Below are 20,753 nucleotides of genomic sequence, written 5' to 3' on the forward strand. Positions count from 1 at the left end.
GTCTGTCAATGCTGTTCTAAAACGGGCTTTCAGTGTAGCTAGTAAGGAGAAGAGTTTGATTATAGTGCTGTTATGTTGGTGTCTGTGGTCCAGGAGAAACAAATGGGTTTGGGAGAAGGTGGTCATGTCAGCACTTGGGGTTAAATTGATGGCGATGAATATGCTAAATGACTTGAGGAAGGCATGTGAAGAGGGTCGTATTCAGCAGAGTGTGAGTCAAAGTCATAATCATCAGTGGTCCAAACCACCGGAGGGGTGGGTGAAAGTGAACCTGGATGCAGCATGTAGACAAGGGGAGGAGTTTGTTGGCGTAGGATGTGTGGCTCGAGATGACAGAGGAGATTTTATATGTGCTCGAACAAACGTTGTGCGTGGCCGTGGGTATGCAAAAGAGGCCGAAGCTTTGAGTCTTAAGGAGGCCTTGTCGTGGGTGAAAAGTTGGAGAAATAATAAGTGTATTTTTGAATCAGATGCAAAGATTCTGGTAGATGCAATTCGGAATAATCAGGGGAGATCTTTTTTTGACACGATTGTGGAAGATTGTAGGGATTTACTTAAACACTTTGAGGAAGTGTTAGTTGTTTTTGTATCTCGATCTGCGAATTATGTAGCCCATTCATTAGCACAGGCTGCTTATTCAGTGTCTGTCCTTAGGAGTGGTATGCTACCGCGCCTGATTTTATTCTATGTAACCTTGCCCTTGAGGGTATTTGATTAATGCAAGTACGATTTTTTCAAAAAAAAAATCATATTCCATTCTATTATTACTAAATCAGATTCTCAGTTTATTTTATATTTATTATCTTATTTTAGAAATACAGATTTAGGTGTATGAAGTAATATAATTCAATCTCATTTAATTAACTAAGATTAATTTCTTATCTGAATCGGAATGGGGAATTTATTTTATAAGTTTCTCCTTACAAATGTCATTGAGAATGTTATGATCTCATAACTGCATATGGCATATGGTGGTTTAATTGGACGATTTCCCTGTGTAAAAGAAGTATTGAGTACTTCTCTATGAAGTAAAAAGAACATAATTTCATTCTGATTCTCCCTAGAACTTCATATATATATATATATATACACTGTATTCTCAATCCTGTAACATTCTGTACATCATGAGCTATTAACATACAGTGCTATTTTGACATAAGGATCAGAATATGTAGATGACACTAGGTGTTTATGCACAACCGAACAAATAAGGAAGCAGATGTATATTGAGAACTGAGAAGCATTTCCTCATCACCAGTTAAAACTGATGGACTCAAACTGCAGATTCTTTGCCAAACCAGACGAACATATTTTTGCAACTTCATGCCTCATCTTCCTCGGCCCGCACACTAACACCCCCACATCTGATTCTTTACATCCCAACAATATACCTATACACATTCATAATTTTTCATGCAATAAATTTAGTTAAGCAACACAAGTCGAAAAAACAAGATTTTGGTATTACTATATGTTACTACTTACTTTTGAGATCAGGCCTTGCACCGAAATGCACTTGAGTAGCTTCAACAATGGACTGATGGGAAAGGCTTTCAACCTCTATACCTTCATCATTTATACATGATCCTCCAGGTGATGTTGGACTGGACATCTCCAAGCTCTGGATTTGCTTCCCTTCCTTGGCATTTCGTCTCTTCTGCAACACGAAAAATACACTGCTGCATACTAACACACTCACGCATACCAAAAACATGTCCCACAATATTCTGTAACTGTAATGGTACACCACTAGATCAGCGTAATGATCAAATGGGTAAATGTAGTATCTAGTAACAAAGGCCAGGAGAAGAAGGAACATGATAAAAGAAGACGTAATGATGGCGCTAAGCCAGAGCCAGCTGTTTGGGCCAAGCACTGCAGTGACTGGGGTGGCGGATGGATTAGGCTTAAAACTTATGGTTTGGAGGAGATTTTGGGATTCTTCTCTGGTATTCTCGTTCTCCTGAGTGATGTAAGCTTCTATTTGTAGCTGGATTTTTGAAGTGTCTAATGGGGTTGCAGATAATGGCAGTAAAAGGTTTAGCATGCTGAGTTGAGATGAGTGCTTGAATGCACAAACAAGGATAAGCTTTGGGACTCTGCTGTTGTGTGTGCTTTGATAAATCACTTCCCGGATAATGGAAATAAAAGGAGTGATCCCACTACCTCCACTGATCATCACTAGAGCCTCACGCCTATAACAACAGCACAACTCTAACTCTAAGCTTGGAACAAGAAATTATAATCTTATCTACAAAATTTTGACAATGATTTTGTAATTGATCCAAAGGTTCAAAGCAAGCCTGGAGCTGATAATTTTTCATTTATCTTCTAAAAATAAAAGAATTACCTAAGAAAATGAGATGAAGTAGGACCATATGGTCCTTCCACGGATATGTCGAGATGCTCTAGTGGAGAAGAAAGCTCTCGATAAAGCTTCTGAGACCAACTTCCTTCGCTTTTGATAACAATACTGAGAGTATTAGGCTCCAGATTGGAGTTGGAAGTGATAGTAAACGGGTGCCACTGCAGCTTCGAAATGCTAGGCACATTCACGGACATTATGCTAGTGGGCTTATAATCCAATCCTGGGTAAGCACAAATAACGAAAAATGTTAGAAAGACATACCCGTAGTGAAGGGAGAGTATAATTTGCAAGTGTAATTTGACATAACTGCAAAGCTGGTTGAAAGGCAATGTAGTCGGTTATGTTTTGATTATTACCTGGGCTCTTGCAGAAGTTGAGTTCAATGGTGTCGCAAGGTAATAGGCGTGCTGAAATCAACATAGCATTATCTCGTGACTGTAAGTATCTTAAATATCGATCAATGAGGAATAGGAAAATTCCGGGTAGAATCAAGCAGAGGTAGGCAACTCCAACATGTAGCATGTAGAAGATGAGGTAGATGATGTAAAGATGGTGCGAGTAATAGAATATCTCATACATCTTCCTCCTATAATGCGGAAAGCTTAATACCCACATGACTAGGGACACTACAAATGCAATCACTCCGGCAACATTGGATAGGTAAGTCCTGCTCCATTCTAGTGCCTGGATTATATGTGATAGTTGTATTTATGTACAAACACAGAAACTGAGAAACAGATGTTAAATTATGCCGACAGAAAGAAACAAAGATGATTGATGTGGCCGTGCAAGAACAACAATTAAAAAAGTAACTGCAACTCTAGATTGATGACATGAATTATTGCATACCTCAACCATTTGATTAGTCATGGCCCAATAGATGAAGAAACCCACGCTATGTGCGAGGAACAAGACATTGGAGAGATGACCAAGCCATATATGGTATTTGATACTAGACTCTGACGTGAGGCCAACAAGAGGCAAAATAGAAGAACCCCGAGTGACTGGAAAGAATAAGAATGCCCAGCATGTATTACCTATGTATCCAAGTCTCAACGACACACTACGGAACTTGGCTTCCCAACTGTCAATTACAATGAAAACAGACAGCTCATCGCTATGAACAAGTTGAGCTTTTGATTGAAATGAGAAACAATATCTCAAACCTGTGAGCCAGTGTTTATTTAAACTTGTAGTATTCAGAAACAAGATTTGAAATTTTATTTAAACGATTACACATATATGCATAATTAATATGTAAAGAACCATCTGCAGTATGTAGGCATTAGCGAGATGCAAGAACTAGTCTTTTCCAGTGCTAAAGCAGCATAAATTGGATTCTGTTAACAAAATATGCAAAGACTTACACTTTCTCCCCCGCTTTATGCATATGAAGGTTACCAAAGCTGACATACAAATAATTTGCAAGAGACCAGATTAGAAGCACGACAAACATGAGTGCAAAAATGAGCTCCATCATACTGACTATCCCCATAGGAGCCATCACGAGTACTGGACGTTTCAAGAAGGCCAGACGGCTGCTTTTCTTGACACTGCAGTCATTTAGAAAACATAGTGTTAGTAACACAACTTCTTGCTTGTTAGACATATCCGACAAGCACCTTCAGTCCATACACACTAACCTTTCAGAGCTAGACTTTTCAGATATCTTCTGGTAATAAATATAAAATCCTCCAAAAGCAGCTATAAACATCATGGGGAATGTGAATAACAGAAGATTTGTACCTGGAACATGTTTGAGATTATTTCAAGTTAGAAACTGGTAACAATTAGAAAGATTAAAACTGCGCGCGCACAGAGAGCAAGTAACCTTGCTCTCTAAAGTATGTAGAGTTAAGCTCGGATTTTAGCTTGGGAGTCCATGTGTTTTTGTAAAGCTTCGTTGGTAGCATAACCCAAGCAAAGAGCCACCCAAGAAACACTAGAAAGAACAACATCCTCATTGTTGCTGTTGCAAGTTTCAACATTATTCTTGGAAATTAGAAAGAACCTGTTCAGAGGGTTGGAAGATCAAAAGCACTAAGTTTTCAAATGCAGTTGATAACTTAACACCCTATATTCGCGTATGCTATTTATAACATTAAAAATGTAAACTGCTTATGCATCATCATTGGTAAGGAGTGAAAAGGACCAACCGCAAATATATTTTTCTTGCATTGTAAAATTTAAGTGTTACAGCAAGATGTTTATAAGAAAGGTCAAAATTACTGTAACTTAATGTTGCTCTTCATGATCAAGAAAGGTCAGTGATATGAATTTAGAGTTAATAGAATCTTTACACGAAAAATCTAATCCTAAAAGATTTAAATATGCACACAAGAATACCCTCCCTTGGGCCGAGCTAGTATGTTTGCGTCGAGATACATTATACACGTACATAGAAGCATCCTGCAAGAGGGACAAAAGTTCAACCACTGTCATGGTTTAAAAAATTTAGATGTTCACAAATGAAGGATGTTCTAACCTCTAATTACATACAACATAATATGAAAAAGAATATACTCCCTGTGAACTCTAATTACTCACTTTTAAGCTGAAAAACACGTATGCATTTTTAAGCTATTTTTTAGCTTATAACCTACGAGATATATCAAAATCGAACTCTTTTGTCTCAGCCATTAAGTACGATTTGGCAGCCCTCTTAAAACATAGCTACTCAGCCAGATGCATCATAACAGCAACAAGCAAAGGCATAAGGGAAAAATTATTAAAACTTAGTGACCTCATGCATAGTGTACAAGAAGTAAGCGGCATATTTTATTACATAAATATCGTAATTCACATCCTCATCCTGGTTAATAAAAAGTACAACGTAGAAGATATCAGAATGTAGTACAGAAATTGCCATGGCTACAATACAAGTACAGTTGACTTTTGGTTTAGAAAGTCAAGTACACTACACAATGAAGTACAGTTTACATAGTACAGTACATACTCCATTGCTTATACTATCAGTTGGTAATGCCTGCATTACATTGACTCTTAATTACTCCAAGGTTGTACGAGTTCTAGCGTTTTATATATAGACAATAATTGTTATGAATATATACATGTGAATTAATATACATATTGTTTTATCATTTACATGCGTTTAAGCACCAATAATCCAAAACTAATGCCAAACAATGTGGCAAACGAAACTCCAAATATTCCAACCAGAATTCCAGGGACAACTAAAGATCCCCAACCTTTGGCTGTAGCCATTCCGAATGCTGTTGTAGGACCTCCGATGTTAGCATTTGATGCCAACAGTAATAGTTTTCGGTCCAATTGGAAGAGCTTTCCTAATCCAAGGATTACAAGCAGATGAACAGTTACCTGAATTAATGCAAACACGAAGATACTGGGTGCTGTGTTGACGACATTCCAGACGCTGCCACTAGCGCCAACCACAGCAAAAAATACCTACTTGTGCTCAAATGAAGCATATGAACCAACGTGCATAAACATCAGTCAAAAAGCCATACAATTAGCAACAAAAATTTCAAATTTATCCAAATAAAAGTCTAATGTCGAAATTTCAGGATTGCATAGTAATCGTTTTAATTAATTGCTCAGGAAACAACAGCAGCTAAACAGAATGGAGCAATGACAAAAGCTATGTAGAACAAAGTTAAAAATATATTTGATGTATAACATGAAGTTTGTAAACAAACATTCTTCCAAAAAATATAATGCCTAAAAGTTCGTTTGACATAGGTCATAGGTTATCATAGGGTAATGAAAAGTTGAATGTACACATTATGGTCCGGTACAAATAAAGCTTATCTGATCATTAAGAAATAAGTACAAAGCTTCCATGGATTTATTCATAAAGTTAAGAGAGTGGACATGCTAATATTAAAGGCCTCCTGATCTAGCGGTATCTCTCTCGCTCCCGGGTTGGATATGCTAATACTAAGGGCCTGATCTATCATGTCTATCTCGCTCCAGCGTGCTAGAGGGTTTAAACCTTTTTAAAGACAAGATGGGCATGTGAGTGTGCTCAATCATCTCGGAAAAAAAAAAGGAATATGCTAATGCCTACAACAGAGATACCTTAATGTCAATAGAATGACTTTCAACAACCCACCACACTGAAACAAAAGACAAATAATGGAAGATATGAAAGGCGCAACTTAATAGAAAATCGAGATAATATGGTAAATAAACATTATATTCTTATTCTCATATAATGTGAGAGCTGTTGTGTTCGCGCACATTCATTCCTAGTTAAATAATTTGCTCCTGACAGTTTCTAGATAAGGTTGACATCTCATTAGGTGCACTGTATCCCTAATAATAAATAAATATAATTAATAAAGAGAAAATGATTAAAAGTAAACTGTGGCAAGAATGTCAATATCATATTCCTGACGTCCATCGCTAGTAATGCTAACATTAACTAAAAGAATGTGATTTAAAAATCAAACAATGGAAACAAATTGATATGAAAGTTCAAGGTTCTAAATGAGTTTCTAATCAGTAATAATTTACCAGTAAGGCTGCAGTCACCTAACAGCCTGTGAAAGGGGTTGGGGGAGAGGATAGAAAACTGCTAATAACTAGACTAATAACAACCATTCTTTTTAAACAGTGTTAACAACCATATAGATAGGCAAACACAATTACCAACTATATCAAATTCAGAAGTCAAAATAATAACTTAGTGAAAGATTTGAACAATCAGGGAAAGAGTTGCATAATGCGTATAATACTCCCTATGTTTCATGAAAAGATCTCAGTCGTATTATAGTACAATTTATTGCAATCTGCCTTACAGAAAATTCGCAAATTAGAACAAGTTTTGTTAAATTGCAAATTTGATGTATGCATTTCACAATCAAGTTTTAATGAAATTATGTTTAAAAAAGAAATAAGGGAACCTGAGATACATCTTAGGCTCCTCTCCTCAAATTTTACCAAAACAACACTGTTTATCCTCTAAAAAAGAATAGTTCTATTTTAATACCATTTCTCTCCCCTATTATAACTTCGTTTTCCTTCTAAATTGATTTTATATTTTTTACCCATGAAAATCAAGAAGAAAACTCTCCTAAACGATTTAGAAGCATTCACTTCTTATGATGTTTGAGTAACATTCTGATGAAATTAGATAAGGAGTGACACTGATAGCTGATGCTTTGGAGTTTTGAGAGCAATTCTAAATCAAGTGGTGGAAGTGGGAGAGAAAGTGAATGATGAAGGTGACTGACCGGAGGATCTTGAGTTTGGACAGAATGGTGATGTGATTTGTAGAAAGGGGAACAAAAGATATTGGGTGTCTTGTTGTGTCCACTATCAACTGCTGCTGCTTCTATATGTATACACTATGTCTATTTAGAGAATAGAGTGGCGACGTTTTAATAAAATATCAGGAAAGGAGCCTGAGATGTATCTCAGGTTCCCTTTTCTCTGAAAAAATAGGACTAATCGTATAATTGGTACCTGCATCAACACTGCAGCAATAGCGTCACCAGCAGGTGCAATGTAAGCAAAATGTGTAGGCAGCAAAGTTGCAAGAATCACAACAAGTGCTGTAACTACTGGTAAAATGCCTCCTTGTATACCAAGTAATTTGGACATCCACATAGCAGATTTGCAGATAGCCATAGAAATAGCAATTGCAGCAGCTGTTTGAAGAACAGGGAGGTTGCTTCCAGAATTCCACTCAGTGGCAGCACCGTCTGACATTTTATGATGCTGTATGTCAGTGACGGGCCCAGGATTTATGCAAGTACGTTGGGTTTTGAAGAATACAGAGAAGGATTTGCATTCACCAAAATTTCTTATTAAATCATATATGATCCAAGGTAGAATAGTTTTTCCAAATATTCAGATTTTACTCACTTAAGTCATAAAATATATATATTAGAAGATTTGTTTGACTCTAAGCTGGTGTTACTGATAATTGTTAGATGATTGTCATTAATATAAGTACATAACCATTCGACGATGTCAAATTTGAAAGAGACAAGATGGATGGAAAGCTTTCTAACATCTGTAAACTAAGAAGCCAAGAAAGCATTACTTGGAAGATCTCATTTGATCAAATTCTCAGCCAGGCTATGGCCTCATAAATGTGGATGGTCAGGGACTATAGTCAAAGACAAACATACAGAGACATAAATATCAAAGACATATAATGAGTTCTTTAATTCGCTTGGATAGAAAAAGGAAATGAGCCACTAATATACTACAGTAAATGTCAGTACTTAAGTTAACGAGAAGCTATGGAATGTTTAAAATAAAAGCTTTTTATGCTAAAAATAAGATGATAGATACAGTATACTTATAGCAACCAAACCTAAAGCGTCAAACTTGTGAAAAGCTATTAGGTCAATGCAGATTTCTACAAGGGTTTAATATACATGAGTATGCGTGAATGTATAACCTTTTTAATACCCAACAAAATCCACCATCAGATAATATCTTGAAATTTGATATAATTTTTGAATATCAAAGGATTTGTGTGTGTGTGTGTGAGAGAGAGAGAGAGAGGTAGGGAGAGAGAGAGAGAGAGAGAGAGTATTTAAATGACTTAAATTGGCGATTACCCAATAAAAAAATACATTAGACAAGGGCCATAGTGGCACTGAAATCGTACATATTTTAGTGAGAGAGTGCAAGAATTATCCTGTAAAAACCATTCAGGTAAGTACAAATTAAATCTCATTATCTGTATGGTGTGCACAAGCATATGTCAGATCCATCAAAAGGTCACATGATTCAATGGGTGAATTAACGTACCATTGGATGAAGGAGGCTCTGCAGGTATTTTGGAGGCTAACGTAAATAGTATAACAAAATATATAGCACAGATTACATTATCAGCAGCTACACCAGCTGCCAGCACTGAAGGTGAAACGGCAAGTGCTTCTCCGATTGCAACATAATTAACCGCTGCAACCATCAAAAGGACATACGATGTTAAAATGGTAACGAATTGAAAAACATATGTGAAAAAAGAAATTAACAATTGCAAACTATATAAAATGTAAAGAAATTAAGGAACATTTGCTTTTTCTTCAACTGCGTATTCTCCCCTTTGGCTTTCTAGTTATAAAGGAGGGGACAGGCGAGGTAGGTAGCCGAGGGGAGTCCTCCCTGGCATCATAGATAACTGTTACCTAATCTAATTAGCTATATAAATACACCCAGTGTTACTATAGTCTTTAATCTATTGGAAAACATTTAATATTGGTCATCATTTATCAACAAATACCTCCACCAATGTAACTACCCATCAGACAGGCAGCTATTTTCCAAGAATCTTGACCTAGTGACCGCATAGGCACCAACAGGAATGCCACTAGAGTTCCAATCACTGTCGCTACTGTTACAGTAATAATATGCAAAACAATGAGGATAAATATAATACTCCCTCCGAAGAAGACAACTAATATCAAGCAATTTGCCTTTAAACCAAAAAAGAAAAGACAAGGTTATGCAGGGAAAAAATTATTGAGGTACGTTACCATGAATTTAAGCTGTTGAAAAAAGTAATTAAAGTCACCTGTATATGGTACGCCATTAATATTACTGGGTAACTAACTAACTAACGGTGGTAATTAGATGAAATTACTTTCATGCAATAAAGAAACTGCTTCATTATACATATATGCAACTGCTTGGGACGGCTGAATGACTTCAATTAAAGCTTTTGAAGTACATATGGAGTCATATGGGTTACCATTGCCACACAGATCCATATATCAGCATTATATTGAAGTTGGATGACTTGGATCTCAGTCTGCATTTTGAGATTGATATATGATTAGTCTATATACATTGTCTACTTGTGTTTGTTCATATGCTAGAGAGAGATCAGACAATGAAACTTAGTATATTTCTTTCGCCACTTGTAGCATTTCTATGGAATTAGATCTAGCGCCTAAATGCAATCAGAATTAGAAACATTTATGTTATATAGTTGCGTCACTTGTTCTTTATGCATGTTGGAGTAACATGTTTAGTTGAAGTAAAAAAAAGAGTAGTTTCACATCTTTCATTAAAATTAGAGTTGCTTACAAAATTCAAAATGATCAAACTTTCACTATTTACTTCATCATAAAAACCATGAATCTAACATACCTCAACTCATAATCTGTAAGACCTTCCAATTAATTAACTAGCCTAAAAAATGACACGGAGACATGCTAATGTGAAACTAACCTGTAACTTAATAGGTTGGAAACAGCACAAAGCTCCGTTTATCGTAAATTATAAATTATAAATATCCAAAACAACCGAGCTTATTTCTTATTATAAATTTGGAATAAAGTTCCCAAACAAGTTATAGAACATAGATTATCAAGGTTTTGTACTTTCTATCTTAATAATAAATTACTTTACTTTTTTCTCCTTGGTGTTTTCCCCTAAGAGCATACTACATGAACCTAAAGACTTCTTTATATCTTAATTAGCCAAACAAGCACAACTAAGCTAAAGAAAAAAGTAATTACTGATCATGAAGTATGACGAGTTTCCAGTACAGAGAAAGAGACCGGATACAGCTTTCTGGAAGCTTGAGCAATTCAAGTATGAGACTATGACCTGATCCAAGTAGGAAGGCAAAAAACAGTGTCCCCGTCGAGTGTATCACATTCCACATATCTGCTCTAAACAACAGCAAAGGAATTGTCAACGGTAGAAGATACTGAAACACAACGGAGTATGCAGGTGCCTCGTAAGGTATAATTCCCAGATTACTTGCAGTAATTCCAACCATGATGGTCACCAATGCAGCACTAATCATACTCCCAAACTTGGTTCTCTCTAACCTTTGATCCCAAAATCACAAATCAAACTTTGAACTTATCAGTTTGCTGGCAATACAAAAGAAGAAAATAATGTACTCCCTCGGTTTCACAATACTTGTCCACTTCTCGAGAAAAAAGTTTTTCAAATTAGTTGTCCAACTTGTCAAACACTACTTTCTAGTTTATATTTCCAAAATCTAACTCTATTTCACATATGATTTTATATTTCCAAGATCAACCTTACTCAACATACTACATTCCATTGATGCAATTAATATTGATATAATACAAATTCTTTATTAACATTCACTTTTCTTAACATTAATATTTTGAAAGTGGACAACTATTTTGAAATGGAGGGAGTAATAAATAGGAGAATATTGTACTATTATAGCTATTCATAGCAATCTTAACATCCCCTTAGGAAAGAGCAAACTTTAGGGATTAGAGCTTCAACTATTTGCACTTATTTTTAAGCTAAATGGAAAAAAAATTATTTTGAGTAAAAGATAGTTTGTGAACTACTTTTTTTCAAAAATAATTATGGGACAAGTAATTTGGGAGCAAAAAAGACTTGGAATGCTTTAGCATTTCTCTTTTTTTTTTTAAAAAAAAATTATTAGTTCAATATATTAAAAAAATTCGAAAAACATTTTGGGTTGATAAACATACTAATTTAAAAATGTGAGTTATTATAAACTAGCTTACGGTCTTGATTAATATTTATATAATTTTTTTTGTATTTTTTATAATTTTATTAAAATTCTATATAATTAATAAATACTAAATAATGATTATATAATTATAATTTTATTGTGCATTATCTCAAGTTAGGTTCAAATAGTATAAATAGTATATGATTGATGAGATCTTATTCATAAATAATAATGTAACTATTTGTTGTTGGTAAGATTTGAACCTTATAACTTATATGTATCTTTATAAATAATAATATAAATGTTTGTTGTTGACGGGATTCGAACCTGAGAACTTGTGGAGTGTAATTTTTTAGTATTTGAATCTAACGGCTTTGATTATTTGATGAGAAATAACCGTTAACTAAACTACAAATTATACCCCATTGTTATTATAGTATAGCATAGTATAGTATAGCATAGTATAGGTGTTAATGAAAAACTAAAATATTTATAGTGTGGTCAGGGACACATGTACACTAAATTTTATAAATTAATCACGAACACATTTTGATTGGCTTTTATTTGTTAATAATGATGAACCATGGACCTTTTTTCCCATAAAAATTGCGCCAATTAAAATAAAACTAAAATTTTAAAATTTAGCGCTTTAGAATGGCATACCTGGGACAATCCATAAATTCATAATTAAAGGAAAAATGACCAAAAATACTAAATTTTTTAAGTTTTTTTGCGATTTTATTACTTTCTTATTTTTTTTTGCAGAAATACGGAATTAACCAAAATCAAGCAGACATGCAACTAGTTAAATCGACTTTTTTTATTGCATTTGAGATTGTACAAGGTTCTATGGAGTTGCAAAAACTCGTCGAAGGTTGCATGGAGGGGCAGAAAACCGTATTTTTGCAAAAGAAATAAAAGAATAGTATTTTTTTAAAATAAAAAGATATTTTTGCAAATTTTTAATACATGCAAAAATGGATTTAAAACAAATGACAGTATTTTTGTAAAAATATTTTTGAGCTAGGATATTTTTTTAAAAAACTTCAAATAAAACACAGTAGAAAGTTGAAAGGGATTAAAGCTCAGAGGTAGGGGGGGATAGGAAATAGTACCATAAGCCAAAAGCAGCGGAGGCAAAGAGAGCAGTCCAAATAGCCCAATGATCTTGGGGTGAAATTAATGGACCCCCCGAATTTATATTCCATATAGCACTAGTTAAGACTACTTTTCTTCTTCTTGTTGTGGTTGTTGTTGTTACTGTATTAAATCTAAACCCCCCTACTAGTCGTACTTGCAGTTGGCGTACATCCTCTTGTTGTTTTCCAGGTGGAAATGACGGCGGAATGTTGTTGTTGTTGATGTTTGATGTCAAACATATTGGTGGAGAGGAAGGTGTTAGCAGTAACGGCGGTGGAGATAGTAGCCACGTTGAAGTTAACGATGCCACCCCCATCGGTGTTTACACTCGTCTAGCTCGTCTGACTTCCCTGCTCACCCTCTTTTTCAAGAAAATTTATACTACTAAAATTATTTTATTATTACAATATTTGTAAACATGTAATATTATATAATAAATTACATTTATTATGCTAACTGTTTTAAATTACATTTCCGCTTGTAACTTATGGTCTATTTTAAGTTACAAATTATGTTATAAATATATTTACAAATTTGGAGAAAATATTTTCATAAATATTTTTTAAAATTAAAATTACAAATATATTTTCAATATGATTTTAAAATTACGAAATATATTTTTGTAAATAATATTAAAAAGTAATACTATTTTTGTAAAAATATTACAAAATTTGAGTATATTATTGAAAAATCCCTATTTTTTAATCTCTTCCCGGGAGTAGGTTCAGTTGCACTTAAATGGACCAAACGAGTATCGATAGTGTTTGGGTAGAAGTGTGAAATGAATTATATTTCGAAGTACGAGGTTAAGTTGAAAGTTAGGGGGTAAATACTTTCATCATTTAACTTTCACCATTCCTAATAAAACCTGCGGGTTTATTTTTCTTTTTAATCTGTTTATGCTTTGTATGTTTTAAGCAATCTTTTTTATTTTTTGTTCTATTTAGTTTAACCCAGTACTTTAAACCAAATTCTTGATTTAATTAAATAATCCCGAATTAATCCTATATATGACGTTTGATCCATTTAATTTTTTGAAATGCAATTAGTGGTTATAAGTTTTTATGTATCGGATTATATGTAATAATATATATCAAAATTAAATAGAGTTAATTGCACTTTGTAACCCCTACCTTTCATTGAATAACAAAACTATATACTTACTTTCAAAAATACAGTTTGCAACCCCTAACTTTAGACATCAAATACAATATGCATCCCTATAACCATTTTGTTAAAAATATTTATATTGTGCAGGGTAAAATGAAATTCAACAAAATATTTAAATAATAATTTTAATTTTTTTTTAAATTAAACTAAAATTTAGAATTTCAAATTATAAAAATTATATTAATGTCAATTATTTTATTACTCGGTATAATTTTTAAAATTTTAAAATTTAGATATATTTAGAAACTTTATGATTATATATATAAACATATATCTTGCTTAATAAATATATTTTAAGTATTTAATATTATGATTAATTTAGAGTATTACTGATAGAATATAACTATAATTTTTTTCATGTAAAAAATGCATTAAAACAAATATTTTAACTAATTTGAAATTTTAATTATTAATATTAACATCTTAATTTCAATTTTATAAGCGCAAGGGATGCATGTTGTAGTTGATATTGAAAGTTAAGGGTTGCAAACTCTATTTTGCAAAGTATGTATACTGTTTTGATTTTAAATGAAAGGTGGGGGTTGTAAAGTGCAATTAACTCAAATTAAATATTATATTTATTTTAATATGAATAATATATAGTTATAAATCATTTAAATAAGAAGATCAGACAATCGTGAGAGATAACCAAAATGGAGGTTGAACCAATTCCGGCTATTATAGTTTAATATAGATTATAGTTAGATTACTTAAGAATCAAATAAGTATTTTAATTTTTTTTAAAAAAATTTAGTCTTTTTAATTTTATAATAATGTATTAAATTATTATTTTTTAACAAATTTATCTATTACTATTATATAAAATACGAAATATTAAATGTTTTGGTACAGTACCTGTTTTTTGGTACACGTTGAATTTACCTAATTACTCTTATTAATAACCTTTATATTAATCATAATAGAATAATAATAACTTATTAAATTTATTAGTCAAACATGATTATACATTATTATTAAATCTATGTTATATCTATGTTATATTAACATATCCCTTCTCAGCACAATTTTCTCTTCCTCAAAACCTCTCTTCCAAATACAGACTATCCCGATATTGTTCATCATTTCGTTAGGAATATGTTGTGTACTTGATGATAAGTTAAATAAAACAACTTAGTAGATTTAATATAGTATTTTTGTAGTTTTCAATGGATGATCACTTCAACATCCGTTGAGAGAGTAGCTTATGTATCAATAAGTCTTGTAACACATTTCTGCATTCTACTATACTTTAAAAATCTAGAAGTTGTAGGATATTCAAAGTCATGTTGACTACTAGTTTGATATGCAAAATAGGTTGGTTAATTATAAATATTAGATGTCTTGTAATTTTGCATAAGTGAAATAAAGTTAACTGATATGGAAGACTTTCAACAGATGATTCTACAAGGTTTCGACGGATGACCCAAGTCACACTCAACAGATGATCTAATGAAGTGTAATATATAATAGATGATATAAAAGATTACTGGAGCTAACAATGTCATTAGCATCTATGATCTGAGTAGAAGATTAATGAACAGTTATTTTCAGTAATCAGTTAAGCTTGGGGTCAACCCTAAGTAAGTTGAATTGTTATCTAAATTTGTATTCTGTACTTATAACACTTAAAGTCTGTAAAATTGCAAAGGAGCAGACTGGAATCTTTCTCCTAAAATAGTATCAAGCCTAAGGATTCTATATGGAAGAAGATCAAGAAGATCATGCCTCAGAAGAATTTTGAAGAAGCTTGGAGTTGAATAAATCTGTTTGGAGAAAAATGTTCTAAGTCAAGATCTCTACAAGTCACAGATTTAATGTTATAGAGAAGTCATTCGAGAACTCCAGAATGACTTATCGAGAAGTCATTCAAACTCTAGAGAGTACCGACGGATAAGCAATATCTACTCGACGGATGAACAATATCTACTCGACGGATGAGCTATATATCCACTTGATGGATGAACAACATCTACTCGACGGATGAGTAATATCTACTCGACGGATGATCTATATATCTACTCAACGGATAAGCAATATCCACCGGGAGTGGAGAAGTCAGGAAAGCTACTCGAGAACTCAAGAAGATATTGACAAGTCATTCCTTCACTAGAGAACTCAGAGTTATCGACAAGTCTATATTCATTCGAGAACTCGGAGATATGTACAAGTCAAAGTGAAGTTATGAAGACTAGAGATCTCAACAAGCTGAAGACCTCTACAAGCCAAACTTATTATGGAGTGCTAGAGATCTCGATAAGCCTATGTACTTATCGAGATGTCAAGTGTTCTATTAATTCAAACTGGAGATCTTGAAGTACAGTCTCAAAGTATAGAATTGCAGATCAGTTCAATATCCAAGATAAATAATCAACAAACAATCCAACAACTGGATTGACAAGTCTACAAAAAATAGCTTGAAGAGTGTGCAAGATCAATGACAAAGATTAACTGACAGAAGAAGATAAAAGTGAACACGGGATAAAGATATGCTAAGCCAGAAATGGAAGATTTGATTTTCTATAAATAGAAATGACAAGTGACAGTTTAGAAAAGTTAATAGCATGTTTATTATCCACTGTGTAAACAGCAGTTAACTGAGATATAAAGTTAACACTGGTCCTCTAGTTAGATGTAACAATTTTAGATCAAAATTCTTGTAACACTCTCGAGAAGAAGCTGAGCTCTTTAACTTCGAAGAGCTTAGAAATTTTGTAGCAAAACATCTTAATTTTTAATTCAAAAATTAAGTGAGTTTTGAAGATCTGTGTTTTTTATTTTGTGCAAGTTTAATTTTTGCATGAACACTTTTCTATACAAGATTTAATTTACTTTGTTCAACCATTATCTTTCAAGAAAAGCCTAAAATCAGAAAAACACATTCACCCCCCCTCTATGTGTGATTCATTACCTAACAAGTGGTATCAGAGCTAAATCTGAAAGAAAACAGATTCAAGATCGTGGAAGAATGAATACACAGAAAATCGGTAGCATCAAAATTACTACCTTTGACAAAGCTAACTACACTCTTTGGAAAAAGAAAATGATGCTGTTTATCAGGATGGCCAATCCATTCTACATTCAGATCCTCAAGAATGGACCCTTCATTCCTGTGGTAAGGATTGAGGAGTCTACAGATGGAGACATTGTCATACCAGCTCATTATGCTTCAAAAGATCCTGCTGAGTATACTGATCCTGAAAAGGAGAAGGTTTCCCTAGATAACAGCTTGCAAATGATATTGATTGAGTCACTTGACAATGTGATGTACAACAATATTATCAACCGTGACACTGCCAATCAGATATGGGAAAAGATTGAGATACTATGTGAAGGAACTGAGGAGGTTAGATCTAATCAAAGAAGGATACTGATTTCACAGTATGAAGGCTTCATGGCTCAACCTAAGAAAAGCATTAATGATGTGTTTGAAAGATTCAACAAGCTGATAAATGACTTGCAGCTTCATGACAAATACTATGAAGTTGAAGAAGTGAATCTAAAGTTCTTGCTTACTCTCCCTGACCATTTGGAACAGAAAATCTCAGTTATCAGGGAAGGAAGAGACTTGAGCAGAATAACTCTGGAAGTTCTATATGGGATTCTCAAAATATATGAGCTAGAGATGATTCAGAGGCAATCGCCGAGGTCTGGTCAAGGACATATTGTGGATGGCTCAAGTGCTTTAATTGTTAATGAAAGCCACTCATTCAATAATGAACTAAGATTCCAAACTTCAGTTGCCTCAACAAGTGAGCAGAGAACAAATGATCCACAGGAGCAAGTCATATTAGAATTGGAAAAGGATGAGTTTTACACTCTTGAAGAACTGGATGAGCTAGATCAGTCTATAGCCTATCTAGCTAGAAAATTCTCTAACATTAGAGTAAAGAAGCCAAGGTACTTCAGGAATAAAGGACAATCCTTCAATAAAGACAACAGCTGGAAAGAGAAAGGGAAGTACAATTCTGACAGCAAGAGTGGTTACAAAATTGGATCTGTTGACAGATCTAATATAAGGTGCTTCAATTGTGATGAACTAGGCCACTTTGCTACAGAATGCAGGAAACCCAAGAAGGCAAAGAAAGACAAAGCTTATCTTGAACTGGAATCAAAGTATGAAGCTCTTCTGAAAAAGTAACAGAGCAAAGCTTATATTGCAGAGGGAAAAAGTCGGGACGACTTAGATAATGATGAAGATGAGGAAGTTGGAAACTATGCTCTAATGGCCTTGGAGAAAGATGAATCATCCTCATCAAAAGGACAAACAATACAAGGAAACTGTTGAAAAGATGAGCACAGAAATATTTCACATTCACATAAGCATGGTTGCTGCTAATGAAGAAGTTAGCAGATTAACAAAGATAAATAAGAAGCTTGAGAGTGAGAAGCTAGAAACTGAATTATTATTGGTTGAGCTTGAAGCTTTAAAACAAGAAAATGCTTATCTCAAGAACAAGCTCAAGTGTGCAAATGAAATTGAAGCAGTGTTAAGGGAGAAGCTAGAAAAGAATGAAGTAAAAATGAAATCTTTCAGAAATGCATCTGAACTGGTTGAACAGTATCATGAGAAGAATAAGCCATGTGCAAACATTGCTATTGGCCTTGACTATGAAGACATGAGTGATAAAAAGATGACTGTAGGTGACAAAGGGAAAGCCAAGAAGACTGATAATGCTCCAACCTTTTTGAAAGAGGTTAATGCACCTATATTCACAACATGTGTAGTCAACTTCAGTGAAGAAGAATTGATAATCAAGCAAGAAATTGCTGATGTAGATAAAGAAAAGAAAACTGAAGAATCAGTTCAGTCTTCAAAAACTGAAGAGAAGCTCATGAACAAACACAGTCCCAAGACTCCTGTTCAAGAAACCAAAGCTGAAGATGCAAGAAAGAAAAAGAGAAATAGAAATGGAAAAATAGGGATAAACAAAAGTAATAATTTTACATATGTTGCAAATGCTCCTAGAAAGAAGTGTGAAAAATGTGGCTCTTCAAATCATCTAACTTACCTTTGTAAAAGGTTGTTAGCAAGCCAGCTGAAGGAGCTTGCAAATACAATGAAGCTAATTCTAATGATCCATATTCATTCCGTGACAAGTTTGACTGCATTCCTTTTAACATAAAGGTAATGAAGAGTTGTCATAAACTGAGAGTAGATCTTAAAGAATCAAGAAATGAGTCTACATCAGAAGGAAAATATGCACAACAATCACTGAATTCTGTCTCTTGTAAAATTACTCATTCTACTTCTCCTGAAAGAGTTACCAAGAAGAAACTACCCAACACTGCTTGGGTTTCCAAACACACTTGAATCTCATTGTGTGCAGGGAAAAGTGAAGAAAGTCATATGGATCATTGATAGTAGATGTTCCAGACATATGACAGGTGATAAGAACCTGCTATCACAATTTGAGAAGAAAGCTGGCCCATTTGTGATCTTTGGAGATAACAGCAAATGATTCAAAATGGGATATGGCAAGAATGTTTTGAAAATGTTTTCTTTGATTAATATAGCACTGGTAGCCGATCTTGAAGTGAGTCTTTTCAGAATTAGCATATTGTAGACAATGGTCTCAAGTCTTATTCTACAAGGAGAATGCACTATTATCAGTAAGAAAACTGGTGAAGTTGCTCTTAAGAGAGCAAGGAAAGGAAGCTTGTTTGTTGAAGATTTTTGACTCAACAAATAAGGATGGTATTTGTTGCTTCTACACCAAGGTATCAGGAAATGAAGAAACTACTCAACAAGAGAATCATGGCAATGGAAGCTCATCTCATACACCTGAGTTTGATTGCCCAACCTCAGGGGGAGAAAGAGGATCTTCAGATACTGGAAGGAAGCTCAACTTGGGATTATGACATTCCAAGGGAATCAGTTTTGGAGTTGTTGATTTCACAGATACAGATTCTATTGGATGGAGAATTGACAGAAAGAGTTCTAGTGGAAAATGTCAATTCTGTCTTTCTAAGACCTGTATCCTGATTTAACATTAAACTTATTTTGTACCATCAAAAAAACAAATAGCTGACATTTTTACTAAACCTTTGGATGAAGTATCTTTCACTAGATCTGTAAGTGAAATTGGAATGCTCGATTCTTCATCCTAAGGCAAGAACTCAGCTAATGTTTTGTAGCAGATTAATCTCCAGTAAATCAAAATTAATTTGATTAAATTGGAAATTAACTGAAATATAAATTATGAATATTTCAGAAATCTCTGTATATTTATTTTTCAAATTCATTTAACTTGGAATTTCTCAAATTCTGAGTAAACTGCTTAGTTGTTAATTTACATCCTTAATATATAAAATTAATACAAGGCAGGATTACACTAACCAAAAGTATCTAGAGAACTGAGTTCTCGATAAGTATAAATTGACTTCTCGACAAGTCATTTTAGGACTTCTCGAGTGAGTCTTCGATAAGTCAACTTACTGACTTCTCGAGTGACTTCTCGAGTGACTTCCCGATAGGTTTAAAATGACTTATCGATAAGTCCTTGTAAAGTTCTCTAATAATGTTCATTCACAGAGTTCTCTACAAGTACAATTCTCGACTTATCAATAACTCAGAACTGAGATAATTTAAACTGATAAATCATTTTGGTAAATTACTTTTGGAAAATTTATTCTAATTTTATTTTGAATTTATTCAAA

At 33.7% G+C, this 20,753-nt stretch overlaps 2 protein-coding genes across 7 annotated transcripts; both read right to left on the bottom strand.

Moving 5' to 3' along the window:
• Positions 1 to 1,012: 1,012 nt before the first annotated feature.
• On the bottom strand, positions 1,013 to 4,363 carry LOC141720746 (ferric reduction oxidase 4-like). Its single transcript, XM_074523353.1, has 8 exons — positions 4,200 to 4,363; positions 4,012 to 4,114; positions 3,736 to 3,921; positions 3,218 to 3,452; positions 2,725 to 3,052; positions 2,351 to 2,588; positions 1,486 to 2,195; positions 1,013 to 1,391 (listed from the first exon to the last, which is right to left on the bottom strand). Exons 1-8 carry the CDS (start codon positions 4,354 to 4,356, stop codon positions 1,252 to 1,254), a joined length of 2,097 nt encoding a protein of 698 aa, XP_074379454.1. The 5' UTR covers positions 4,357 to 4,363; the 3' UTR covers positions 1,013 to 1,251.
• A 240-nt stretch (positions 4,364 to 4,603) lies between these two features.
• LOC141720748 (uncharacterized) lies at positions 4,604 to 13,298 on the bottom strand. Of its 6 annotated transcripts, none has more exons than XM_074523355.1 (7): positions 12,902 to 13,298; positions 10,925 to 11,151; positions 9,594 to 9,704; positions 9,119 to 9,271; positions 7,817 to 8,055; positions 5,708 to 5,794; positions 4,604 to 4,777 (listed from the first exon to the last, which is right to left on the bottom strand). In XM_074523355.1, the coding sequence occupies exons 1-7, from the start codon at positions 13,240 to 13,242 to the stop codon at positions 4,604 to 4,606; spliced, it is 1,332 nt and encodes a 443-aa protein (XP_074379456.1). In that variant the 5' UTR covers positions 13,243 to 13,298. The 6 variants fall into 6 exon arrangements, with proteins under 6 accessions (XP_074379456.1, XP_074379457.1, XP_074379455.1 ...); XM_074523356.1 differs by lacking the exon at positions 4,604 to 4,777 and adding an exon at positions 5,220 to 5,601; XM_074523354.1 differs by lacking the exon at positions 4,604 to 4,777 and having other exon boundaries at positions 5,220 to 5,794.
• Between the last annotated feature and the right edge of the window lie 7,455 nt (positions 13,299 to 20,753).

The sequence above is a fragment of the Apium graveolens genome, chromosome 4 (genome assembly GCF_009905375.1).
Source record: "Apium graveolens cultivar Ventura chromosome 4, ASM990537v1, whole genome shotgun sequence".
NCBI lineage: Eukaryota > Viridiplantae > Streptophyta > Magnoliopsida > Apiales > Apiaceae > Apium > Apium graveolens.